At 38.3% G+C, this 20,987-nt stretch overlaps 2 protein-coding genes across 3 annotated transcripts; both read left to right on the forward strand.

Moving 5' to 3' along the window:
• Nucleotides 1-343: 343 nt before the first annotated feature.
• LOC127808437 (protein C2-DOMAIN ABA-RELATED 11) lies at nt 344-4,825 on the forward strand. Its single transcript, XM_052346974.1, has 4 exons — nt 344-510; nt 3,224-3,340; nt 3,513-3,608; nt 4,177-4,825. Exons 2-4 carry the CDS (start codon nt 3,230-3,232, stop codon nt 4,474-4,476), a joined length of 507 nt encoding a protein of 168 aa, XP_052202934.1. The 5' UTR covers nt 344-510; nt 3,224-3,229; the 3' UTR covers nt 4,477-4,825.
• Nucleotides 4,826-5,625: 800 nt separating this feature from the next.
• Nucleotides 5,626-20,681, forward strand: LOC127808438 (acetyl-CoA acetyltransferase, cytosolic 1). Of its 2 annotated transcripts, none has more exons than XM_052346976.1 (15): nt 5,626-5,770; nt 6,022-6,105; nt 6,220-6,318; nt 6,486-6,659; nt 7,047-7,152; nt 16,266-16,404; nt 18,064-18,141; nt 18,227-18,292; nt 19,026-19,111; nt 19,481-19,580; nt 19,660-19,770; nt 19,880-19,921; nt 20,051-20,137; nt 20,301-20,389; nt 20,522-20,681. In XM_052346976.1, exons 2-15 carry the CDS (start codon nt 6,057-6,059, stop codon nt 20,559-20,561), a joined length of 1,266 nt encoding a protein of 421 aa, XP_052202936.1. In that variant the 5' UTR covers nt 5,626-5,770; nt 6,022-6,056; the 3' UTR covers nt 20,562-20,681. The 2 variants fall into 2 exon arrangements, with proteins under 2 accessions (XP_052202936.1, XP_052202935.1); XM_052346975.1 differs by having other exon boundaries at nt 5,654-5,849.
• Nucleotides 20,682-20,987: the final 306 nt, after the last annotated feature.

Consider the following 20,987-nt stretch of genomic DNA (forward strand, 5'->3'; position numbering starts at 1 on the left):
GTTTGAGAGAAATATATGAAGATCTTGAAGAAGAATGAATCATCTTGAACGAAAGAGTAAAAGATGTGGGATTTTGAATTTGAGTGAGAATGGTGTGTTGGGTTGACTTGATAATTATCTTTTTTTTTTTTTTTTTTTTTCCCTGAGGACAGAAGGGAAGGGTTTCTTTATCCTCTTGCATTAACAAAATGTATTTAGTTCGTATAAATAAAAGATTTTTTTTTTTTTTTTTTTTACTTTTAAGTCCACTTTGACGAGTCACGAGTGTAGGGGATGTACGGATACGTATGAGTGAGTGGCACGCGGTCTAAACGCTGCCCTGCCTTTATGATGGATGAAGCCTAGATTATATTATTGGTCAAGATCTAAACGCTTCGCTTCGGGGTCTGAGAAGAGAAGACGCTTCGCAGCACTCACCACTCCCCACTTATTACCAACCCCTCCGTCTCATAATTCAACTCTTCCCTGCCAATTTCATTTGAGCTGTGCCCCGTAATTTACGACTGCAAGGTACTCTCTCTCTCTCTCTCTCTCTCTGGGATTAGGGTTGTGCCAATTTTGAGTTTGTTGTCATGCTATTCTTTTCACACACGCGCGCTTCTTTACTGTTGTTATTATTATCATGATCATCTTCGATTTTATGCTCCCAATTAACTATACCCGTGTTCAAGGATTTGAGGAGGCTTGCACATAGGAAATGTTTCTCTTGTGCTCAATGCAAACTGATTACTACTTGCGTGTCCGTTAATTAAATTTTGGTATTTCTGTAACTCCATTTGTTTGCTTCTGCTCAACTGATTATGTTCAGATCCGATTTCTCCTATTGAATAGGCTAATATATTTATTCTGATTTGAGAAGAGCGTATTATATCGGAGGGGGGGGAGAACGGATTATTACCCTGCATGCTTCTTACTTCATAGGCCTGCCTCATCACCCACCAGGCAATTTCGTCCGCGGAGTGGACTACTGATGGTTCATGAATTAGCTTCAGTTGTTTATTCAAAGTTCAAATTATTAATATCATCTTCGTTTGGGATTGGAAAGGCATTGAGAGACTGTAACTGCCATATGTTTTACACACGAACGAGAATAGATTTCTTCCACATTTTGTTTCACTGTCTTGCCTCCTATAAACAAGCTTCCTCTTTACTGTTCGACTTCATCTACCCTTCTTTGTTAGGATATGCAACTGCGTCTTTGGATGTCTCAATCCCTCTCCCCCGACCCCCCATCCAAACAAGAACCAAAAATAATTAGCAAAAAGCCTGTCTCTCTCTCTCTCTCTCTCTCTCTCTCTCTCTCTCAGGTGGTTGGATTATGGTTTAGGAGTTATATGTATGATGCTGCTAAAATCTGCACTGATATATTTGTACAGCCTGGACAGTGGGTGAGACCTTTGGCTTGATGGTGTGGCTCCGGTCATAATTGGTTTCTTCAATTGAGTGGTTTTGACCCTTGAAAAACAGCTGTTTAAGACTGTCCTAGGGCTTGCCCAGGAAGACTCTCTGATGCTGAAGTCAGTAAACAAGTAAGGGTGTGGGCATCTGAGAGTTCAGAGGCACCTAGAATCAGTACGAAAAGAAAAGCCAGAGGATAGCTGTAGAAAAAGGGGTAAATGATACCAGTATGGTAATAAGGGGTTGAAGAAGAAGAAGAATCTGCTTTTACAGGTATTTATAGGTGTTCAACTCCCACATTCTGGAAGGTCCCAGATTGTAGCATGTTCCAACTGTTATTACCCATAATTAGTGAGGTGACTTAGTCTTGGTTCATTAGAGACACAGTCATGGTGATCCCGGTTTGTTAGGGATGTCGTCACTAGTGGTCCTGGTTTGTTGGGGATGTGTTTCCATTAGATAGGGCATCGTTTGCAGTCGGGTAGGAGATAAGGGTTGGCCTTTGTCTTGACCTGATGGAAGATGAAACTAACTGAGCCAAGGCCAGGTTTATTGGATTAGCTGGCCGAGGTGAGGCTTGTTGATTCAGCAAAAGGTGGCATTCAACAATCTGAGGCAAGGCTAGTAAATCCCAGGAAGCCTGACTGAGCTTTCCCTTTGTGCGGCCAAGCAAGGAGGTGTAATGAGTGGCAAAAATGATGACCTGGCCCCTGCTGCATATGTCGCTTGATGACGTGGATATTTTAACCACATCGATGTATATCCTTGTTACTTATGAAGAATATATTTATATACTCTTATTTACATTATGAGCAGTTAATTCCGACCTGCTGATGCCATAAGAACTGTGTTTCAAGATTATCAGTAGCAACAGAAGGGGAGAGTATAGAGTGTCAATGAACATAGTCTCTAGGTATTTAATCATGTTTGAAACATTTTATCTGCTTTGAACTACTAATAAAACTGGAATACACAACAACATTGTTCAAAGACTCCAATTCCATTTTTTATTTAATCTTTTTAAATGGTATAAGAGTAAGAAGTTGGATTCACTAAATTAGCATCTTTGTATCAACTGTCTTGGATCTCATTCATAGAAAGACATCTTGTATATTCTCTTTTTTTGTTAGGTCATCTTATATATTCATTATATGCCAGACACAATGTAATTGGGTGTTTTTCTGTTGCTCAATCCATAAAATTGGGAAAAGATAGTTATATAATATGGTCTGTCATTTTAGAGCATACTAGTAGACTGTTGTTTTTAGCTGACACTATTTTGTATAAGTGGATGGTTTTTTATTTGATACACAGTTGTGGACATACAATAATCTCTTAAGACTTTTGATTACTGGTGTGAAATTATGAGAATTATCTTCTTTATGATTTATAACTAGGTCAAGATCACATTTATTTTTTTTCCTTATTCTTATTCAAAGCTATTAGTTTCTAAAAAAAAAAAAAAGGATTGGGAGTTCTGCTAACTGTTTTCCTTGATGAGTAAATTTCAGTTAAATTATTTTTTGAGGTTTACACTGAATTTAGCCATGCACAAATCTAGTTCTTCTGTTACACCTTCTCCATCCCCCACTGTCTATTTTAATCTTTTACTTCCCCTTAGTGTACCTTTTTTACTGGCCTTTCCTAAGTTCATAGAGATCAATAAGCAAAAACATGTCTTGTTGGTAAGTCATGGCATATTTGTCGACTTGTTTTTCTGGTTGAAAAGTTTGGATTATTTTGTCATCAGTTTTTATACTTTCAAATTGCATTGTTTCTTTGCTTCACTCTGTCCTCCATTCTGAATTTGATGCCTTCTTGGCAGTGGATTATGGCAGATTCATTGGGTCTGGTAAAAGTGACTGTTGTGCAAGGGAAAAATTTGGTGATTCGAGACTTCAAGAGCAGTGATCCTTATGTCATTGTTAAGCTGGGCAATCAGGTTATTCTGGGTTTTATTATTTTTCTACTATGAAACGTTTGTTAGATGCATCATTTATATTTAATTTTAGCTAGCATGAGTTAGATCTGTCAAATGTCTTTCACTGTTGGTGTTTTCATAACTTGCTTTCATTTTTCTTTTTGTTTTGTGTGTGTGTGTGTTTGTGTGGCAGACAGCAAAGACCAGAGTTATAAACAGCTGCCTTAATCCTGTTTGGAATGAAGAACTATGTTTCTCCCTAACAGAACCTGTTGAAATTCTGAACTTGGTAAGCTTCCAATTAGAAAATTTTGTTCATTTCTTTTTGCACTGTATAATTGCCTTTTTCTTTTCGTTCTTCTGTGGTTTCGGAACTTTAAAGTCTGGCTCTGTTGATGAAATCTATGAGCAGAAAGTGGCTCTTCAATCTTCTTACTTCTGCTTCCCCATCATCCCATGACCACAGAATGTTTCTTGATTGGTGCAGTCGTTTCTTTCTTTCCCCTTTAGAAATTAAAAATGTATATTCTCTTAGTTTGACCTTTTCTTTTAATCTTTCTGGTTCTGTGTCGGTATGCTTATATAGTTTGTTGAATAGCCTATATTAGAAGCAACAAAATGTTACTATTTTATTTGTGAATGTCCTTGAATTCCTTAAAATCCTCGTTGTGTGATAATGCCAATCGTGTCAAGAGTTTGTGTTGAATCCTAAAAAACAGCTGGCTTTTGCATTCTTGGGATCAAGCGTTACATGAATTTCTTTACTGAATATTTGATGGCAAGCGATGTTCAACATTCTGATTTTCAGTTTAATATAACAACCCTATGACATCTCGCCAAACGGATTCTGTTGCCAGCAAGTGTTTGATAAAGACCGTTTCAAGGCAGATGACAAGATGGGGCATGCTCACCTCAATCTTCAACCATTAATCTCAGCGGGTAGATTGAGGCAGGTACTTGGAGTTTCTTCTGGCGTAACAACATTAAGGAAGGCCATCCCCAGTAGCGACAATTGTCTTGCTGTGGACAGCACAATTGGTTGTACAAACGGTGAGGTTGTGCAGGATGTTTGGTTGAGGCTTTCTGATGTGGAGTCTGGGGAGATAGAGCTAAAGATCAAATTAATCAATCCTCCTCCTGTTGCTCCCTCAAAGTAGTGTAAAACATGCATGGTTGGCTGTAGCAGGCAAGGACTTGTTCAACCATAGAGAAGTGTTTAATATGGCCGTCTTGTTTCCTTTCTTGTGCCTGTAGCATAATATCTTTAGAAGGAAGGAATGAAGGAAGGAGAATTATACAGGTGCCTTAGCAATGGGATTTTCACTAATAGCTAAGTTAAGTTTGCTTTAAATTTTTTATTTTTTTTTTCTAGTGTGTGTTGATAAAGTTGTAAACCTGTGTCATGAACTGAAGGGTGTACGCATGTATTCTTTGTGTTGCAAATGACTAATGTTTGCAGTTGTGTAAAATCATTATGTAGTGCCTAATTAAATCAATTCTTCCTCCCCCCGCGCGTAGCATTTTCTTTTCTTGTTTATGAAAAAGAAAAAGAAAAGAAGTATGGTCATGACAAAGACATGCATGGTCAAAGATAAAATGTCCAACTTTCGACATATATACAAAGGAAGGAATAAACTGGTGTTATATCTATCAGGTTTAAAGAAATAAATACAGCTCGATCCCTTTGTAGTCTATGGCAAATGCTAATTCGCCTTTAGATCATGTTATAGATATGTCATTGTGTACAACTTGAGTTACATAATACACACAAATGATAAAAATATCTTTTGCGTTTCATTAATTTGAGTGAGAAATATTTTAGTCATGCATCTCATCACCTTGAATGAGAAACATTTTAGCATCATTATGTAGTTCAAAATGCACACGATGATATATCAATAATATTTTCTCTTACCTTTTTAAAAAAAAACAAATTTAGCTTAATAATCTCACACCTCATCTCATCCATAAACTAAGACCTCACCATAAGGGCGGTGCCTTGGTTGAAAAATTTTGCATTGCTCGAGAAAAAGAGAGTACAAGAAGATAAAAGGAGTCATGAATAGAACACTCATGCCTCGACTTGACCCATCTTGCCCCCATTGTGTTGCGGACCCTAATACCCAAATTCTTTCTTCAGATTTAATGAATACTTATAAAATAAGATACCCATTTATTTATACCCTACAATAGAACAGTGCGCTATTGTTATGATGATTAATTTAATAATGGCCCTATTATTAAACGTAGAGCTGTTGGGACTCGGGAGGATAAGGATGGAACGAAGAGGATGATATCATATGTATAAAAAGTTTTATTTTATATTTTATACAATAACAAGAGGCAGCAGAGACAGTCAGCTGTAGGCCGAACCGAATAAGAGTAGTCGTGTGCCTGGAGGCTGGAACGAAGAACGAACTGCATGTGAGCCCTGCCCTGCTTCTGCTGCGGGTATTATGCTATATATGTTCCCAATTTCGTTGCTTTTGTGAGTTTATTTTAATCGCCCATCCAGTTTCGCATTAGTCAGGTACTCCATCGCTCTCTCAGTTCCGTATTGTTCAATAATCAGCGTAAACAGATTTATCTACTTGGGGCCCTTTTCTATGCTTGATGATGCTATCTATCTATCTATACACCAATATTGTTTGTAATACAACTTTCTGACACACCCCGCGGTTTCACCTTTTATGTGTCTACAGATTGGTGGCCTCAAGAAGGTCGTCGCTGATCCACCATGACTTCTTCAACAACACAAACATCTCCAGATTCCCTAAACCCTCGAGGTTCTGATTTTTTCTTTGTTTTGGGTGTCTGAATTCATTGTACTTGAGCCTACAGCACTATTCATTAGATATACTTGTCGTAAATAGATTTTTAACGCAATTTCTTTCTACTAGATGTTTACGTAGTTGGAGTTGCACGGACGCCCATGGGTGGCTTCCTGGGTTCCCTTTCATCTATTTCGGCTACCCAACTTGGTTCTATAGCTATTCAAAGTAAGATATTAGTTATTGGATTTGTCTGGAAAATCTTCTGATCTATCTCTCCTATGATCCTTCTTCTTCTCCTGTTTGAGCTGGGCGACTCGCTCACTGCCTCTTCCACCGCGTTGGTTCAATTATTTGTTAATTTCCTCTGTGTTTGTGTATCTATATTATTGCAGGTGCTCTTCAAAGGGCAAAGGTTGATCCTTCACTGGTGCAAGAGGTTTTCTTTGGAAACGTTCTTGGTTCAAATTTAGGTCAAGCTCCTGCTAGACAGGCTGCATTAGGTGCAGGTATTCCTAATACAGTAATTTGTACCACCATCAACAAAGTCTGTTCATCAGGAATGAAAGGTCAGTTTTTTTTTTTTTTTTTTTACTCATGCAAATTTATTGAAATTTTAATGTCAAAGAAATAAATTATAGTATGAGGAAAGCTGTGCGATTACTGGACAGGATAAAATTTACCTTCATACATTGCCCATGGGAGCAACCAAATGGAAAACCCTATGACCAACATACAACTGGTTGATGCAATTCCATTTGGTGCAACGTGCTAAATATAAGCTGAAACTCCAAAATTTTCTTCATACCAATGCTATCAATCTTCTACACGAGACTATCCATTTCTCCAAAAGCTTGAGCATCATTTCTGCCACTCTATATTACTTAATTTCCCAGACCCTATCACCTTTTTGGCTTACTTATGAAGTGACATATTTAATGTCTTTTTCATCACAGCAACAATGATTGCAGCACAGACAATCCAACTTGGAGTCAATGATGTTGTTGTGGCTGGTGGCATGGAAAGCATGTCTAATGTGCCTAAATACCTAGTTCAAGCAAGGTTTGTATCTTATTAATGACTGAATACTTAGCTTCCCTTTGCTCCTTTCTTTTTTTTGTTTTTCTCCAAGACTGCTAAATTGTATTATAATGCAAACCTTAGCTCTTAGGTGGACTGTGAATCAATTCATGACAAAGAAAGGTTTTTTTATTACATTACTAGTTGAAATTAGCCGAACTGTGGTACTATCAGGAGCAGTGGGAGGCTTTGTAAAGTCATCCCTCTGTCTGGGAAAATCACATAATACATCACTGTATGGGTATCATTTTCTGTGCAGGCAGGCCTTAACTATTTGGGAATTTGTCTTGTATACTTGGACTTTGCTTAAACTTTCAAACTATGTAAATGGCAATGGTTACAGGATTTGGTTAGGATTGTGCCAAGTTGTGCTCTCTCTCTCTTAGGGATCCATAAATGCTCCTATAACACCCTAAAATATTTGGAGGTCTAAGGAAATAAACCTGAATTTAAATTGGAGAATAATTTATTTGGCCAAGTGAATGGGTCAAATGATTTAAATATATGTGCATATATATGTTCAATTATATATATGTATATGTATATATTATAATAAAGTATAATATATATAATTAAATATAAAATAAAAAAAGAAGAGGGGGAGCCCAGCAGGCTAGCAGCGCCCCCCCCCCCCCCCCCCCCCAACCCCTCTTCTCCTTGCACCTAAGGGGCTGCCTCGTGCAACCCCTTTGCACCATTGGGGATGGCTTGGAAGCCATCCCCCATTGACCCCCTTCCTCTTCCCCCTTTCTGCCATGTATATATGGATACAACTTACAAGAAAGGAAGGTTTCGAAAACAAAAATAACACAAATCCCTCATACTAATTGGTTTCTTTTTGGGGAAAATTAGAGGTCCTATAAATTGGGAGATAGTTTCCCACTTGAGAGAGTTGAAGCAAGTGTAAAAGAGGAGAGAAGAATAGAGGAGGGAAGGAAGAGAGAAAACTAGTGAAGGGAAGAAGAAGTTTGTCATCAAGGTGACCAATGAGAGGTTGGGAAGCTAGGAAGAGCAAGCAATACCTTCTCCAAAGAGACCCCAAGGTGAGTTCCCCCATCCACAAACTCTTTACTTCGTGGCTTTTTCATGTCGCATGAGAAATCGATTTTGGAAATGTACTATATTTGGCTTTTCATTTGCATCCATGATCATGTGTAACCATACTATTTTGTTCTGCGTTGTTTAGGCCTGAGGTGACGTGGTTGGGACCTTCCAAGAGGCATTTAGGGTGCTAGTTGAGAAAGTTTTTGGAATGAGACTGACACGATCACAAGTGGCATTGCGGAGTAAAAACTTGCATTTTCTTTCATATATACAAACAACAACAACATATCCAGCCTTTATCCTACTATGTGGGGCCGGCTACATGAATTCTAGACTTCCATATATTTCTGTCTTTTGTCATATATTCATTTAGATCCATACACTTCATATCAAACTTTAATGTCTCTCCCAAAGTCTTCTTGGGTCTGCCTTTACCTCTTTTTTTGACTAATTGTTCCATTTCATCAACTCTCCTCACATGAGCGTCTCTTGGTCTCCTTCTCACATGGCCAAACCATCTTAGTCTAGTCTCTTTCATCTTCTCCTCGATTGGCACTATTTTTACCCTTATTACGAATAATTTCATTTCTAATTTTATCCTTTCTTGTATGGCCGCACATCCATCTTAACAACCTCATCTCCGCTACACTCGTCTTTTGCTCATGCTGGTATTTGACTGCCCAACATTCTGAGCCATACATAAAGACTGGTCTTATAGCTATCCTATAAAATTTTTCTTTCAGTTTTAATAGGATTTTACCATCACATAACACTCCCAATGCATTTCTCCATTTTAGCTAACCTGCCCTAATTCTATGTGTGACATCCTCGTGAATTTCTCCATCTTTTTGAATCATTGATCCCAAATATCGAAAATGATCTTTTCTTTGTAAGATTTGGTCTTCTAATTTTATTGTAACATCATCCACTCTTGCATTTTTACTAAATTTACATTCCATATATTCTGTTTTCTTTCTACTTAATTTAAATCCCTTAGATTCTAAATTGTTTCTCCACAACTCAAGCTTAGTGTTCACTCATTCTTTTGTTTCATCCACCAACACTATGTCGTTTGCAAATAGCATACACCATGGCACCTCTGTTTGAATATCTTTAGTGAGTTCATCCATTACTAGAGCAAATAAGTATGGACTTAGTGCAGAATCTTGATGCAGTCCTATTGTAGTTGTAAATGGTTCAGTATCCCCTCCGCATGTTCTGACCCTTGTCTTTACACCGTGATACACGTCCTTAAGGGCTTGTATATAGGCTTTTCTGACTCCTTTCTTCTCTAAAACCCTCCATAATACTTCTCTAGGGATCCTATCATAGGCATTTTCTAGATCTATAAACACCATATGTAGGTCCTTCTGATAATCCCGATACCTTTCCATTAGGCACCTCAGTAAATATATAGCTTCCATTGTTGACCTACCAGGCATGAAACCAAATTGATTTTCCAAGACCTTTGTTTCTTTTCTGAGCCTCTGCTCTATTACTCTCTCCCAAAGTTTCATGATATGGCTCATTAACTTAATTCCTTTGTAATTTTCATAGTTTTGAACATCTCCTTTGTTCTTGTATATAGGAACCAAAGTACTCTTTCTCCACTCATCTGGCATCTTTTTTGATTTAAGGATCGCGTTAAATAGTTGTGTTAGCCAGGAGACGCCTTCTTCTCCCATGCATTTCCATGCTTCTATTGGTATATTATCTGCTCCCACTGCCTTATGATTTTTCATATTTTTTAATATTTGCCTTATTTCATTTGAACTTATGCGTCGATAAAATGTATAGCTCGCATTCCCTTCGAAGCATGGTTCTGAAAGGCGCGAGGCGCAAAAGGTCCTGGAGCCTAAGGCGCACGAGGCGAGGCGCGCCTTTTAGAAAAAAAACTCAAAATCTTGTAAAATCATAAAAAACTATCAAATTATCAATAATAAGTCATGCATATCATTAATGTTTCATTATCTTCAAATTCTAAACTAACAACATCAAAGTTGATTCATTCATCATGTAATTTGCTCATCCCTGTTATTTTTCTTCTTTTGCATGTACTCTCCAATCTCTTGTTTTATTGATGGAGGACATTTTGGAATACCTTTAGTATTCTCCACAATCAATAAACACTACAAGTCCACAATCAAGAAAATGTTTTCATTTTGAAAAATGCTATTTTTCTAGGTCTGGAAGATTAGCGCATTTTTTCTAAGTCTGGAAGATTAGCGCATTATAAGGAGACATATAAGAAAATGTTTCTATTTTGAAAAACTATCTCTCGGTATTTTGATAGTTAATATTCATTGTTGTTAAAATGATTTTTAATGAATTTTTCAAGAAATAATAGGTATGTATTTTGGGGGTGGTAAAATCGCTAAATCCTGAGTTTGTACTAAAACCAAAATTCTATTTTTTTATTGTTATGGATTTTGATTTTTTAGATATTTTTATTGAATCCAAATGGGGGGTACTTTCTTATTTACATTTATGTATTAAAGTAAATGAAAGGTAAAATATAAATAAAAGAAAATGTAAATAAGTTGTGATGTATGCATGCTAGAACTGAGAAGAGGGGAGGTTGGAGAGGAAAGGAAGAGAGGATGCAGGCACAGGTTTCATGAGGCGCGCCTCGCGCCTCAGCGCCTCACCTTGCAAGGCGAACGCCTTGCTGAAACCGCCTCACCTCAGCCTAGGCGAGGCGCCAAACTGGCGCTTTAAGGCGCCTTGCGCCTAGGCGCGCCTTTAATAACTATGCTTCGGAGTTACTAAGATGTCCCAACCTAACTCTTGTGTCACCACCATCATTGAATAATTTTGTGAAATACTCCTTCCATCTCTCCTTAATCACTCGCTCATTCACTAATACATTTTGATTTTCATCGTTTATGCATTTCACTTGATTTAAATCCCGTGTTTTTCTTTCTCTTACTTTAGCTAATTTATATATATCCATTTCTCCATCTTTTGTATCAAGTCGTTTATATAGATTCTCATATGCTTTTGACCTTGCTTCACTAACAGCTCTTTTTGCTGCATTTTTTGCTTCTTTATAATTTTTTTGATTTTCTTCATTGTTGCATTGATATACCGCCTTATAGCAAGTTTTCTTATTTTTAATTTTCAATTGTACCTCTTCATTCCACCACCAAGACTCCTTAAGGTTAGGGGCTTTACCATTTGTCTCTCCAAGGACTACCTTTGACATGCTTCTTAGAGCATTAGCCATTTCTTTTCACATTTGATTTGTCTGTCTTTCTCCATTCCATTCCCTTCTACCCTATAATTTTTCTTTGAAGATTAGTTGTTTCTCCCATTTTAAATGCCACCACCTGATTCTTGGATTTTGTTTTATATAATTTTTTCTCTTCCAATTTCTTACTTGGACGTCAAGTACTAGAAGTCTATGTTAAGTAGTCAAACACTCTCCCGGTATCACCTTACAATTCCTACAACATAACCGATCCTCTTGTCTCATGAGGAAGTAATCTATTTGGGCGCTTGAGGTGATATTTTTATATGTGATTAAGTGTTCGTCCCGTTTTTTGAACCTAGTATTGGTTATAATGAGCCCATATGTAAGCACCCCCTCCCGGATATCCCAACCACCAGGACTATCCGAACGAGAGGGCCTACGGAAGGAAAAAGAATGAAACACAAGACAAGAACCACCCTGGCATGCATACACAAAAATAAGAACAGCGGAAGCGAAGCTAAACACATGCATGCACTACGGGTACCCTGCTAACACAGCAGTCACATGATAAATAAATGAACACAGACTCCTGTGCCGACACACACGAGACTCAAGGAAAAACCTGACATAGTAAAAAATAATAGAGTAAATTCTATTCAGACATCAGAGTTGACAAGGACTGACGGGTCTGTCTGTATACCATACCGACTCTACCGCTAAAAGATGACTCCCTTGCCATGGCCCACGCTGCCACTATCTGGAATAATGGAAAGCAAAGTGAGTCAAGAGACTCAGCAAGCATAAGGAAAGAAAGGTTGAAGGTTGTATAGATCCAATAAGCTTTCCCCTAGAACACTAACCCCTAAGCACACACAAGTTATGAGACGCTACCACACAAAAGTATAGCATAATGAAAACACATACCGGTCCTTGGGGCTCACACAAGACACACGGCACTCAAGTCCCATACTAACCTGCCGCTGCCCTAAAAGGCAACATAAATCTCCAACAAACCTGCGCGCGATGTCCTGGGTCGGTGCTCCCGTCACCCGTGTGTCCATGTCGGTACTCCCGACACTCGAGCTATAAGCTCCCTCGGAACGGTCCTCCTGTCTGAGACCAGAGAACTGCCAGTAACCATGCAATGCACATAAAAATGCAATGGCATAGTAAGCATCAACGTGATACACTGGCGCCCATACATCCAGGCATCAGGCCATGCTCCGCCCACATAGTAAACCACACGCAATGCATATGCCGGTGCCAGATGCAACCTAATCATATTAGAATGTCCGTGTTCAAGCATACTCAGTAAATGAATATCCCCACATGCAACCCGTACCCATGTGCATATCAAACCATGAACAGTAATATAACATAACGCACCATGCAATAAATCACATAATGGCAGAGTTAGTCAGCAATGTCCGGCACCGGTCAACGATCAGTGCTAGGAGTGTCTGCCCAACGGTCCACATCAAGGCCGTACAATAGTCTACTTCACGTCACTAAACAACCGACCACTGTCTCACTGCTCGATAACTCTAACTGAACTATAAATAAACTCGAGAAAATCGTAAATAAACCCGCACGTCTAGGAACCTAGTCCTCAAGCTGGGTTCAGCATCATTCTGAAAGGAATGGGAGCGGTACAAACCCCCATAGGCACACAATAAATAAAACTCTAGAAGTCTCGGATTTAATTTAAATTAAAATAAATGAATAATAACTCAATAAATAATGCTAGGCGTCGAATTAGAATAAGGGAGAGCATAAAATACGGGAAATCACAGGGTCTTTCACGGGAATTAAAAATCATGAGGAGAGCGTTAGGAGCTTGCCTGAAATCGACTAATTCCTGCCTCTTTTGTGCTCCCGATGCGAATTAAAACATTCCCTAGCAAATAACACAACCGGGACTTAAATTAATTAATTCTAATCGCGTAAAATTTATAATTTAAACATATCACGCTTCTACTAATTTTTACCCACGTACCTAATCACTTTTCATGCCGAAAAATCCCAAAATTCCTTTATTTTTCCCTTATTTTCCTTCTTTTTCTTTTCTTTCCTTTCTTTCCTTTTCTTTTCTTTCTTTCCTTTTCTTTCTTCTCTTCTTCTTCCTCCCTACAACGCCCGCACCTGCACTCCCTCCTCTTTTCTTCTTCCTTCTTTTCTTTCTTTCTTCTTCTTCTTCTTCTTCTTTCTTCCTCTCCTCTTCTTTTCTTCCAACGGCCGAGCCAGCACCGCCGCGGCCACCCGCGCGCCAGCTCGGTGAGCTCGCGGCCGTCGCCGCCGCAGCAACCGGCCGCCCTCGCCCGCCCCTAGCCGGCCATCGCGCGCCACTGCGCCTACTACCGCTGCTGCTCCGCCTCGCCCATGGCCTTCCTCGCATCGCTCCCTCCCTTGCTCAGCTGCAGAGCTCGGCTGCCATGGCCGAGCTTCACTCGGCCAACCTCTCTCCCTCTGGAGCTCTCTCTCTCTCACCTGATCTCTCGGCCCACTCTCACGCAAGCTCTCATTCTCTCTTCCTCTGTTTTTGTTTAAAGCCATGGCCACTGTGCAATTCTTGGCCTCCAAGCATGCGCGCACAGCCACACAAATTTAAACATTTTAATTAACTAAATTTAATTTAAGTAAATTTAACTTACACTTTTATTATTTTTGTGATTATTTTATTATTATCTCTATTATCATTATTATTATTATTTTGATATCTTAAATCCTCAAATACCGAAATTGATATTTATTATTTATTCTAAAATTCTGGGATATTACACCATATGCCATAGCAAAATCTAGAATAGACTTACCCTCTTTATTAATTTTCCCGAATCCATACCCTCCATGTACCTCTCTATAGCCGTTTCCGTCTCTACCCATGTGTCTATTTAAGTCACCTCCTATAATCTTTCCTCTTGGTATCATTTGTATGAGTCCTCTAGGTCCTCCCAGAATTTTGCTTTTATCTCTTCACCTAACCCCGCTTGCGGTGCATATGTACTAAAGATATTCATAGTCATTCTTCATAGACCAACCTTCACCATAATAATCCTATCCCCTATTCTCTTTACATCCACTACCTCATTTACTAAGCTTTTATCCATAATAATCCCCACTCCATTTTTCCCTCGATCATTTCCTATGTACCATATTTTATATCCAGATTCTGATAAAGTTTTTGCCTTTTTCCCTACCCATCTCATCTCTTGAAGGCACATAATATTAATTTTTCTCCTAATCATCACATCTACCACTTCCATAGCTTTGCCTGTTAATGTTCCTATGTTCCATGACCCAATCCTTAATCTATGATTTTGTTTTTGGCCTTGACTTTGAATTTGATTTTGATTTTGGACTAGCTTCTTTACCCACATCCGTCCAAGCAAATGCGGGAACCCTTGCTCATTTGTCACTACATCCGGGCGCTAATGCAGCGGCCCTAGCTCACTTGACACTACACACGGGCAATGTAGCGCGTCGCTATGAAGGGTTACGCCCACGCCCAAACGATTTTACGTTGGGGGTTCCTCACTTAAAATATTCTTCTTCTAACTTGATTCATCCCTTAGAATATTCAAATGCTCTAGGAAAGGAAGTCCTTGAACTATAGGTTTTGGAAGCTTTGTTAGTTTTGTGGCACGTCATGTTTTGTAGATGCTAGATGCGTTTTATGTGACGCACTAGAAGCATGTATATATTTTATTTTGGTAGTATCAAGTGTATCAAACATGTCAAACATGTTGTAGAAACTAAGTTTATATTTAAGGCCCATCATTTTATTTTGGTGGAGACAGACGACTATTATGTTCATATATTTGGTTGCAATAATTTAAAAATTTATTCTAAGGATCTCTAAGATTTTTGGTCAAGACACCTAAAAAGTCTTCCTTTTTCCTTTAAGCTCAGTATTTTGGAATGAATCGAAAATGTGAACTCCTTAATATGAGTTATGAATTAAACTAGATTCAATCTATGAAAATGAGTGCACACACAAGGACCATCTTGATAAACTAAACCAAACACAAAAGTTTAGGTGGAAATGCGAGGCCACTAAAGATAAACTTTTCTAAGCATCGCTTAGGATAATAATCTCTAGTGAATCTGGGGAAAATAAATAATAAAAATGGAAGCTCAAGCAAATGTAGCTTTTGAATGCAAGATGTAAATCATAAGGGTTGGTGAAGGGGCTTTATAGGAAATGTTTTCCAAAAAAGAAAAACCTAATCATGACATGGAAACACACCTTAAAGAGAAGGTGTTTCAGCTCCCATTCAAATTTTTGTTTGTTGGACAAAGTCATGTGTTTACTTGGTATAACCACATGGATATATGTTTTTTGGGCCTTTTTTTTTTGGGGGGGGGGTTGCTCTGGAAAACTTGAGTTTGAGCTCCCTCCTAACTGATCTGATCAAAAGAAAAAGAAAAAAAAATGGAGGAATTCGCCTTATGCATAGAAGGGAGAACTGCTTCAAAAATCAAGTTTCTCATCATTCTGGTCAGGTCTTCAGTTGTTTGCTAGTTGATTGCAATTATTGCATGGTTACTGAATATGTTAAAAGGCATCCTGGGATCTTCACCCAAAAAAAAGAAGAAAACTAATTTCTTTATTTGCCTATTTTCCTTGAGAATTCTGTTCTGTTGACTTTGGATTTTTATAATCCTGAGCAAGACCTGAGCATTATTTCATGAAATTTTAGATTGTTTCTGTACTTTCAATGGGACAGTGGAATCATTCAAAGATCCAGACATATCTGGATGTAACTGAAATATATGACAACCAGAAACCCATTATTTCATCTTTTAAGTTACTATAAGAAGATCATTAAGTCACTGCTGATTCTGTCCACCTTAACAGAATGGGTTCTCGGGTAGGACATGACATTATAATTGATGGGATGGTGAAAGATGGATTGTGGGATGTGTACAATGACATTGGAATGGGTGTATGTGCAGAGTTATGTGCTGATAGACATACCATTACAAGAGAAGAGCAGGTACTTTCTTCAGCGATCTGTCTACTCTAAATTTGTTTTTGTCCATGAGTAATTTGGTTGATCTCTCATTCACGAGTTACTATTATTTACTAGTCCTTGAAAGTGGACATCTAGAAGTAAAAAAACTCCATAATTCCTCCCAAAGATATTTTTCCAATACTTTTGTTCCTTTTAGCAGACATCATTCCACATTTTTTTGTTGATTTAATCTTATTTTATGAATCGAAAATCAGTTTAGGTAAAGACATGTGTTAATCCTTGTCTGTAGGAGTGATTACTGGAATTTTCATTTCCAAGCAGAAATATGCACTTGAAATCTTGAAGAAATTAAATATGAAATCATGCAAACCAGTTCCAAGTCCATCGGTTCTCATGATAATATTCTAAAGATAATGGTGAAAAGAAGCTGATGCTAGAAGCTAAGAAGTTTAATTGGGAGTCTTTTGTATTTGACAGCCTTCAGAAGTGATTGATTTATGCAGTCAACTTATTTTCTAGATTCATGCAAAGTCCAAGTAAAACTTATTTTCAGTGATGCTAAAAGGGTACTCAGATTCTTGAAGGAGACTGTTCAGCTTGGAATTTGGTTATAGCAATCAAAAAATGGAAGTTAGGTGGGTTCTGTGCCCAGTGGCTGAGCTGGTTGTGTTGTTGATATGAAGGGTATTCAGGTTTTGCATTTTCATTGGGTTCGTTTTCATGGTGTTTCAATAAGCTAGAATTGGTGGTGGATTAAACTGCAGAAGTTGAATGCATGTCAATGAATTGGTCATTGCAATTAGCTAAAAATCCAGTTCAACATGGAAAATGTCAAGTTCCACTTGATCACAGAAGCAGAGAAGAGCAAGGAGAGATAAAACTGTTATATTGTGGTTCAGGATATCAATTTCAATTTGCTCATACTGGGACCAAAGGTCTTCCTAAACCAAGAATTGAAATGCTTAGAAGAGTGTCTAGCCAAAATCTCGAGTTTTGAAAGTTGATATTTTCTTTTTCTACATACTTTTCATCTTTTAGGTAACAAGCTATGGTAGGGATTTGATAGAACTCTTACTCAATTGATTGAACTTTAACTCAAAAACAGTAGGAATTCCTCAATTACAGTAGCTTCAACAATGGATGTAGCGAAAACAATGAAAGAAAACAAAAAGGCCTATTCGAGAGGGCCTCACTCTCCCACAACTTCTTCAACAAATTTTTCCAGATCCTTCTCCCTCCTTCTCTCCTCCCTTTTATACCTACTCCTCTTGCTCGTTCCAGCCACATGCTTGATTATTCCCCTCTAACTAACTTGTGACTCTTTTACCCTTGAGTCACTTTACTTGGTTGCCCCCTGTGGTCCCCACCCTTTCCCCCCCCCTCCTTTCTTCTCTGATAAGTTTGTTTAATGGGAGTCCTAACAGGATTGAGGAGTGATTGCAGGCGGGAAGAAGTTTCCGACCATGTACTAAGCAGCCTGTTTTTGTCAGCTGTAAAAGGACCTACAGATGTAATGAAAAAGGTTGAGTGACGAGAGACTTGAGAAAAAAAAATGTAGATTGCAGAAACCTATCTATTCTGCTGCAAAACATGTGTTTTCTTCTCTTCCGACAGCACTTCTGCCAGTTATATATATTCCAGTTGATTTTGTTATTGTGACATCTGGGATTTTGTTCACAGGATGCCTATGCGATTCAAAGCTTTAATCGTGGAATTGCTGCTCAAAGAATTGGTGCCTTTTCGTGGGAAATAGTTCCAGTAAGATTCCCATTTCACTCTTTTCTGCAGAAGTTAGTTTATAATGTCATTATTTTTGTTTCGTGAAATGCTTTTACAAATGCAGGTAACAGTATCTGCGGGAGGAGGAAAGCAAGCTAAAATCATCGATAAAGATGAAGGTTTAGGGAAGGTAAATAGCATTAGTGGGCCTGGGGATTTACTAGTATCAATTATATGTCCTTGATGGTGATGAGGAAACAAATTCCCTATTCTCTATTTTAAAAAAATCATATCCGAGGACAATGGGAGGAACAATTAAGAAAATCATTTTCCCTTCCCAAATGCTGAAGTTACAGCCATCCAGGTTCCTTTTCATTTCTTTCAATCAGTTAATGAATTGGTTAAATTTTGTTGCCATTACAAATTGTGCATGTAACTCAAGTCCAGGGGATGCCCGAACTTTCACAGGCACGGGTGTCATAACTTTTTTTTGATCAAAGGTAAATGTATAAAGATCAAAAGAACTGTACAAGTACACTGGGCATACCCAGGAAAACAATCAGTGACCCATAGAGAGGGCCTCAAACTGAATCAAAACATGAGGATACAAAGTAAAAGTGACCCTGTATGTTTGTGTTTTGATCCTACGGATGACAGAATCAATACAAGGCATATTGTCTTCAAAAATCTTCCTATTCCTTGTGTCGGGTGTCATAACTTTGCTACTTTTCTTTAATTATCTAGTAGTTTAATGCACAATATAAAAGGAACTGGTCTGCTTTTCAGTATTTGCCATACGTTTTTAGCACAAAGACTTGAGAGTTTGGAATGTTAGATGTGATTCCCCTTGCTTTACAGTGGACTCTCTTATGTGCTCCATTGTTCTTTATTAATATTTTTGTTCTGCTTTTGAATCTTGATAGTTTGATGCTGCAAAGTTAAGGAACCTTCAACCAAGTTTCAGGAAGAATGGGGGCTCAGTTACAGCCGGCAATGCTTCTATCATAAGGTTCTCTCTCTCTCTCTCTCTCTCTCCCCCCCCCCCCCCCCCCTCCCTCCCTCTCTTGAGTCTATTCTCCTCTTTTCTATATTTCATGAAAAGAAGCCTAATACAGTAAGATGAAAAGTTGTTGGGTACAACAGCCACAAGCCTGAATCCCACTATGTGGGGTTGGCTACATGAATTCTAGACCTCCATCAAACTGTATCCACCATGCCCATATCCTCTAAGTTGTTGGTTATAAGATCAAAATTAGATTGTATCCACCAATGTATTTTCAATTTGACACACTTCTGATGGATGACTTCCTCCGGATACTGTACAGTTGAATGAATAAATCATAGAACTTCACATTATCAATGCTGGTTTTGTGTCCAGTGATGGTGCGGCTGCATTAGTGTTAGTCAGTGGTGAGAAGGCACTTCAACTTGGATTACAAGTGATTGCAAAAATAAGAGGGTATGCTGATGCAGCTCAGGTAGTTTAGGTTTGTTGGCTTAGTGCAATTGTTGGTGGTTCATATAGCTTGGTGTTGTAACAAGATTGGCTATGATCAGGCACCCGAGTTATTTACAACTGCTCCAGCACTTGCAATACCAAAAGCAATCTCAATTGCTGGCTTGGAGGCATACCAAATTGACTTCTATGAAATAAATGAAGCTTTTTCTGTAAGAAGATGCCTTTTTCACATTCTGCGATCGCCAGTATCTCTATTTGAATTAATGTATGTGGAAGTAGTAGCCGTAATTATCGCTTGGTATCTGGTGGTGCCTGCAGGTTGTGGCTCTTGCAAATCAAAGGTTGCTTGGTCTTAGTCGTGTAAGTGTTGGAGTGCCACGGCATGATGTGGCGTTTTGCAAAGTGACTCACTGAACGATGATGATATAAATGGTTTAATGAAGTTGTGACTTATATATGTGAGTGGTTGTACGTGGGTTATTATTATAGGAGAGAGTGAATGCGCACGGTGGAGCTGTAGCCTTGGGACATCCACTGGGATGCAGTGGTGCTCGTATCTTGGTAACACTGTTGGGAGTAAGTTACACTTTTTTTTTTTTTTTTATAGATTGTGGCTAAGTACTTGTTGCCACTAATTCCATTTCCGTGCTGCTTTGTTGTTGTTGTTGTTGTTGTTGTTGTTGTTGTTGAGGTGAAGGTGTTAAATATATTATTGTTGTTGTTGTTGTTGTTGTGACAGGTATTGAGGCATAATAAGGGCAAGTTTGGGGCAGCTGGAATCTGCAACGGGGGAGGAGGAGCTTCCGCGGTTGTTGTAGAGCTCATGATGTAAGGAAGGCTCTTACATTATTAGATGCATGCATGCATGCATGCCTTTTTTTTTGAGTTGAGACTAATTAAAAGCTTTTTGTTTAAATTTCTGTTGCGATTGATGATGGATGGATGGATATTGAGTTGCAGGCCAACTGCAAAGGCGCCGCTGCTTTTCTCCTCGATATGAAAGAAATTGGAAGGAAGCAATAGGCATCCGTTGCAATCGCACGCTTTACCTGCTTCCTCTTCTTCCTTTTTCTTTTTTTCTTTTTCTTTTTTTGTTTTTTTAATCACACACACACACACATATATATATATATTATGTATGAATTGCAATGATCAATGATATCGTGATGATGTGAATATTTTTGTAATAAAAAAACAACAATAATTACAACTCTCACGATTAGGCATTTTTGGCCGGAAGGATTTTTTTTTTTTTTTTTATGTATTCATCACCTTTTGTCATGTTTAGGCATTATTATTATTATTAAGCAACATAATATTTTAAAGATATTATCATATAATAATATGTTTGTAAAGGAAAATGGCTATCAACCTTGGCAAATTACTTAACTATGATCAATATCCGGTGAACTGTATTGTATTCACC

The sequence above is a fragment of the Diospyros lotus genome, chromosome 8 (genome assembly GCF_014633365.1).
Source record: "Diospyros lotus cultivar Yz01 chromosome 8, ASM1463336v1, whole genome shotgun sequence".
NCBI lineage: Eukaryota > Viridiplantae > Streptophyta > Magnoliopsida > Ericales > Ebenaceae > Diospyros > Diospyros lotus.

Excerpts from the sequence above, each read along its gene's own strand:
- LOC127808437 (XM_052346974.1), top strand. The coding sequence starts at position 3,230 with ATGGCAGATTCATTGGGTCTGGTAAAAGTGACTGTTGTGCAAGGGAAA. Across the intron at positions 3,341-3,512 it reads TTGTTAAGCTGGGCAATCAG|ACAGCAAAGACCAGAGTTAT; the intron begins GTTATTCTGGGT and ends TTTGTGTGGCAG. Across the intron at positions 3,609-4,176 it reads CTGTTGAAATTCTGAACTTG|CAAGTGTTTGATAAAGACCG; the intron begins GTAAGCTTCCAA and ends TTCTGTTGCCAG.
- LOC127808438 (XM_052346976.1), top strand. The coding sequence starts at position 6,057 with ATGACTTCTTCAACAACACAAACATCTCCAGATTCCCTAAACCCTCGA. Across the intron at positions 16,405-18,063 it reads CCATTACAAGAGAAGAGCAG|GATGCCTATGCGATTCAAAG; the intron begins GTACTTTCTTCA and ends TTTTGTTCACAG. Across the intron at positions 19,112-19,480 it reads GGCAATGCTTCTATCATAAG|TGATGGTGCGGCTGCATTAG; the intron begins GTTCTCTCTCTC and ends TTTTGTGTCCAG.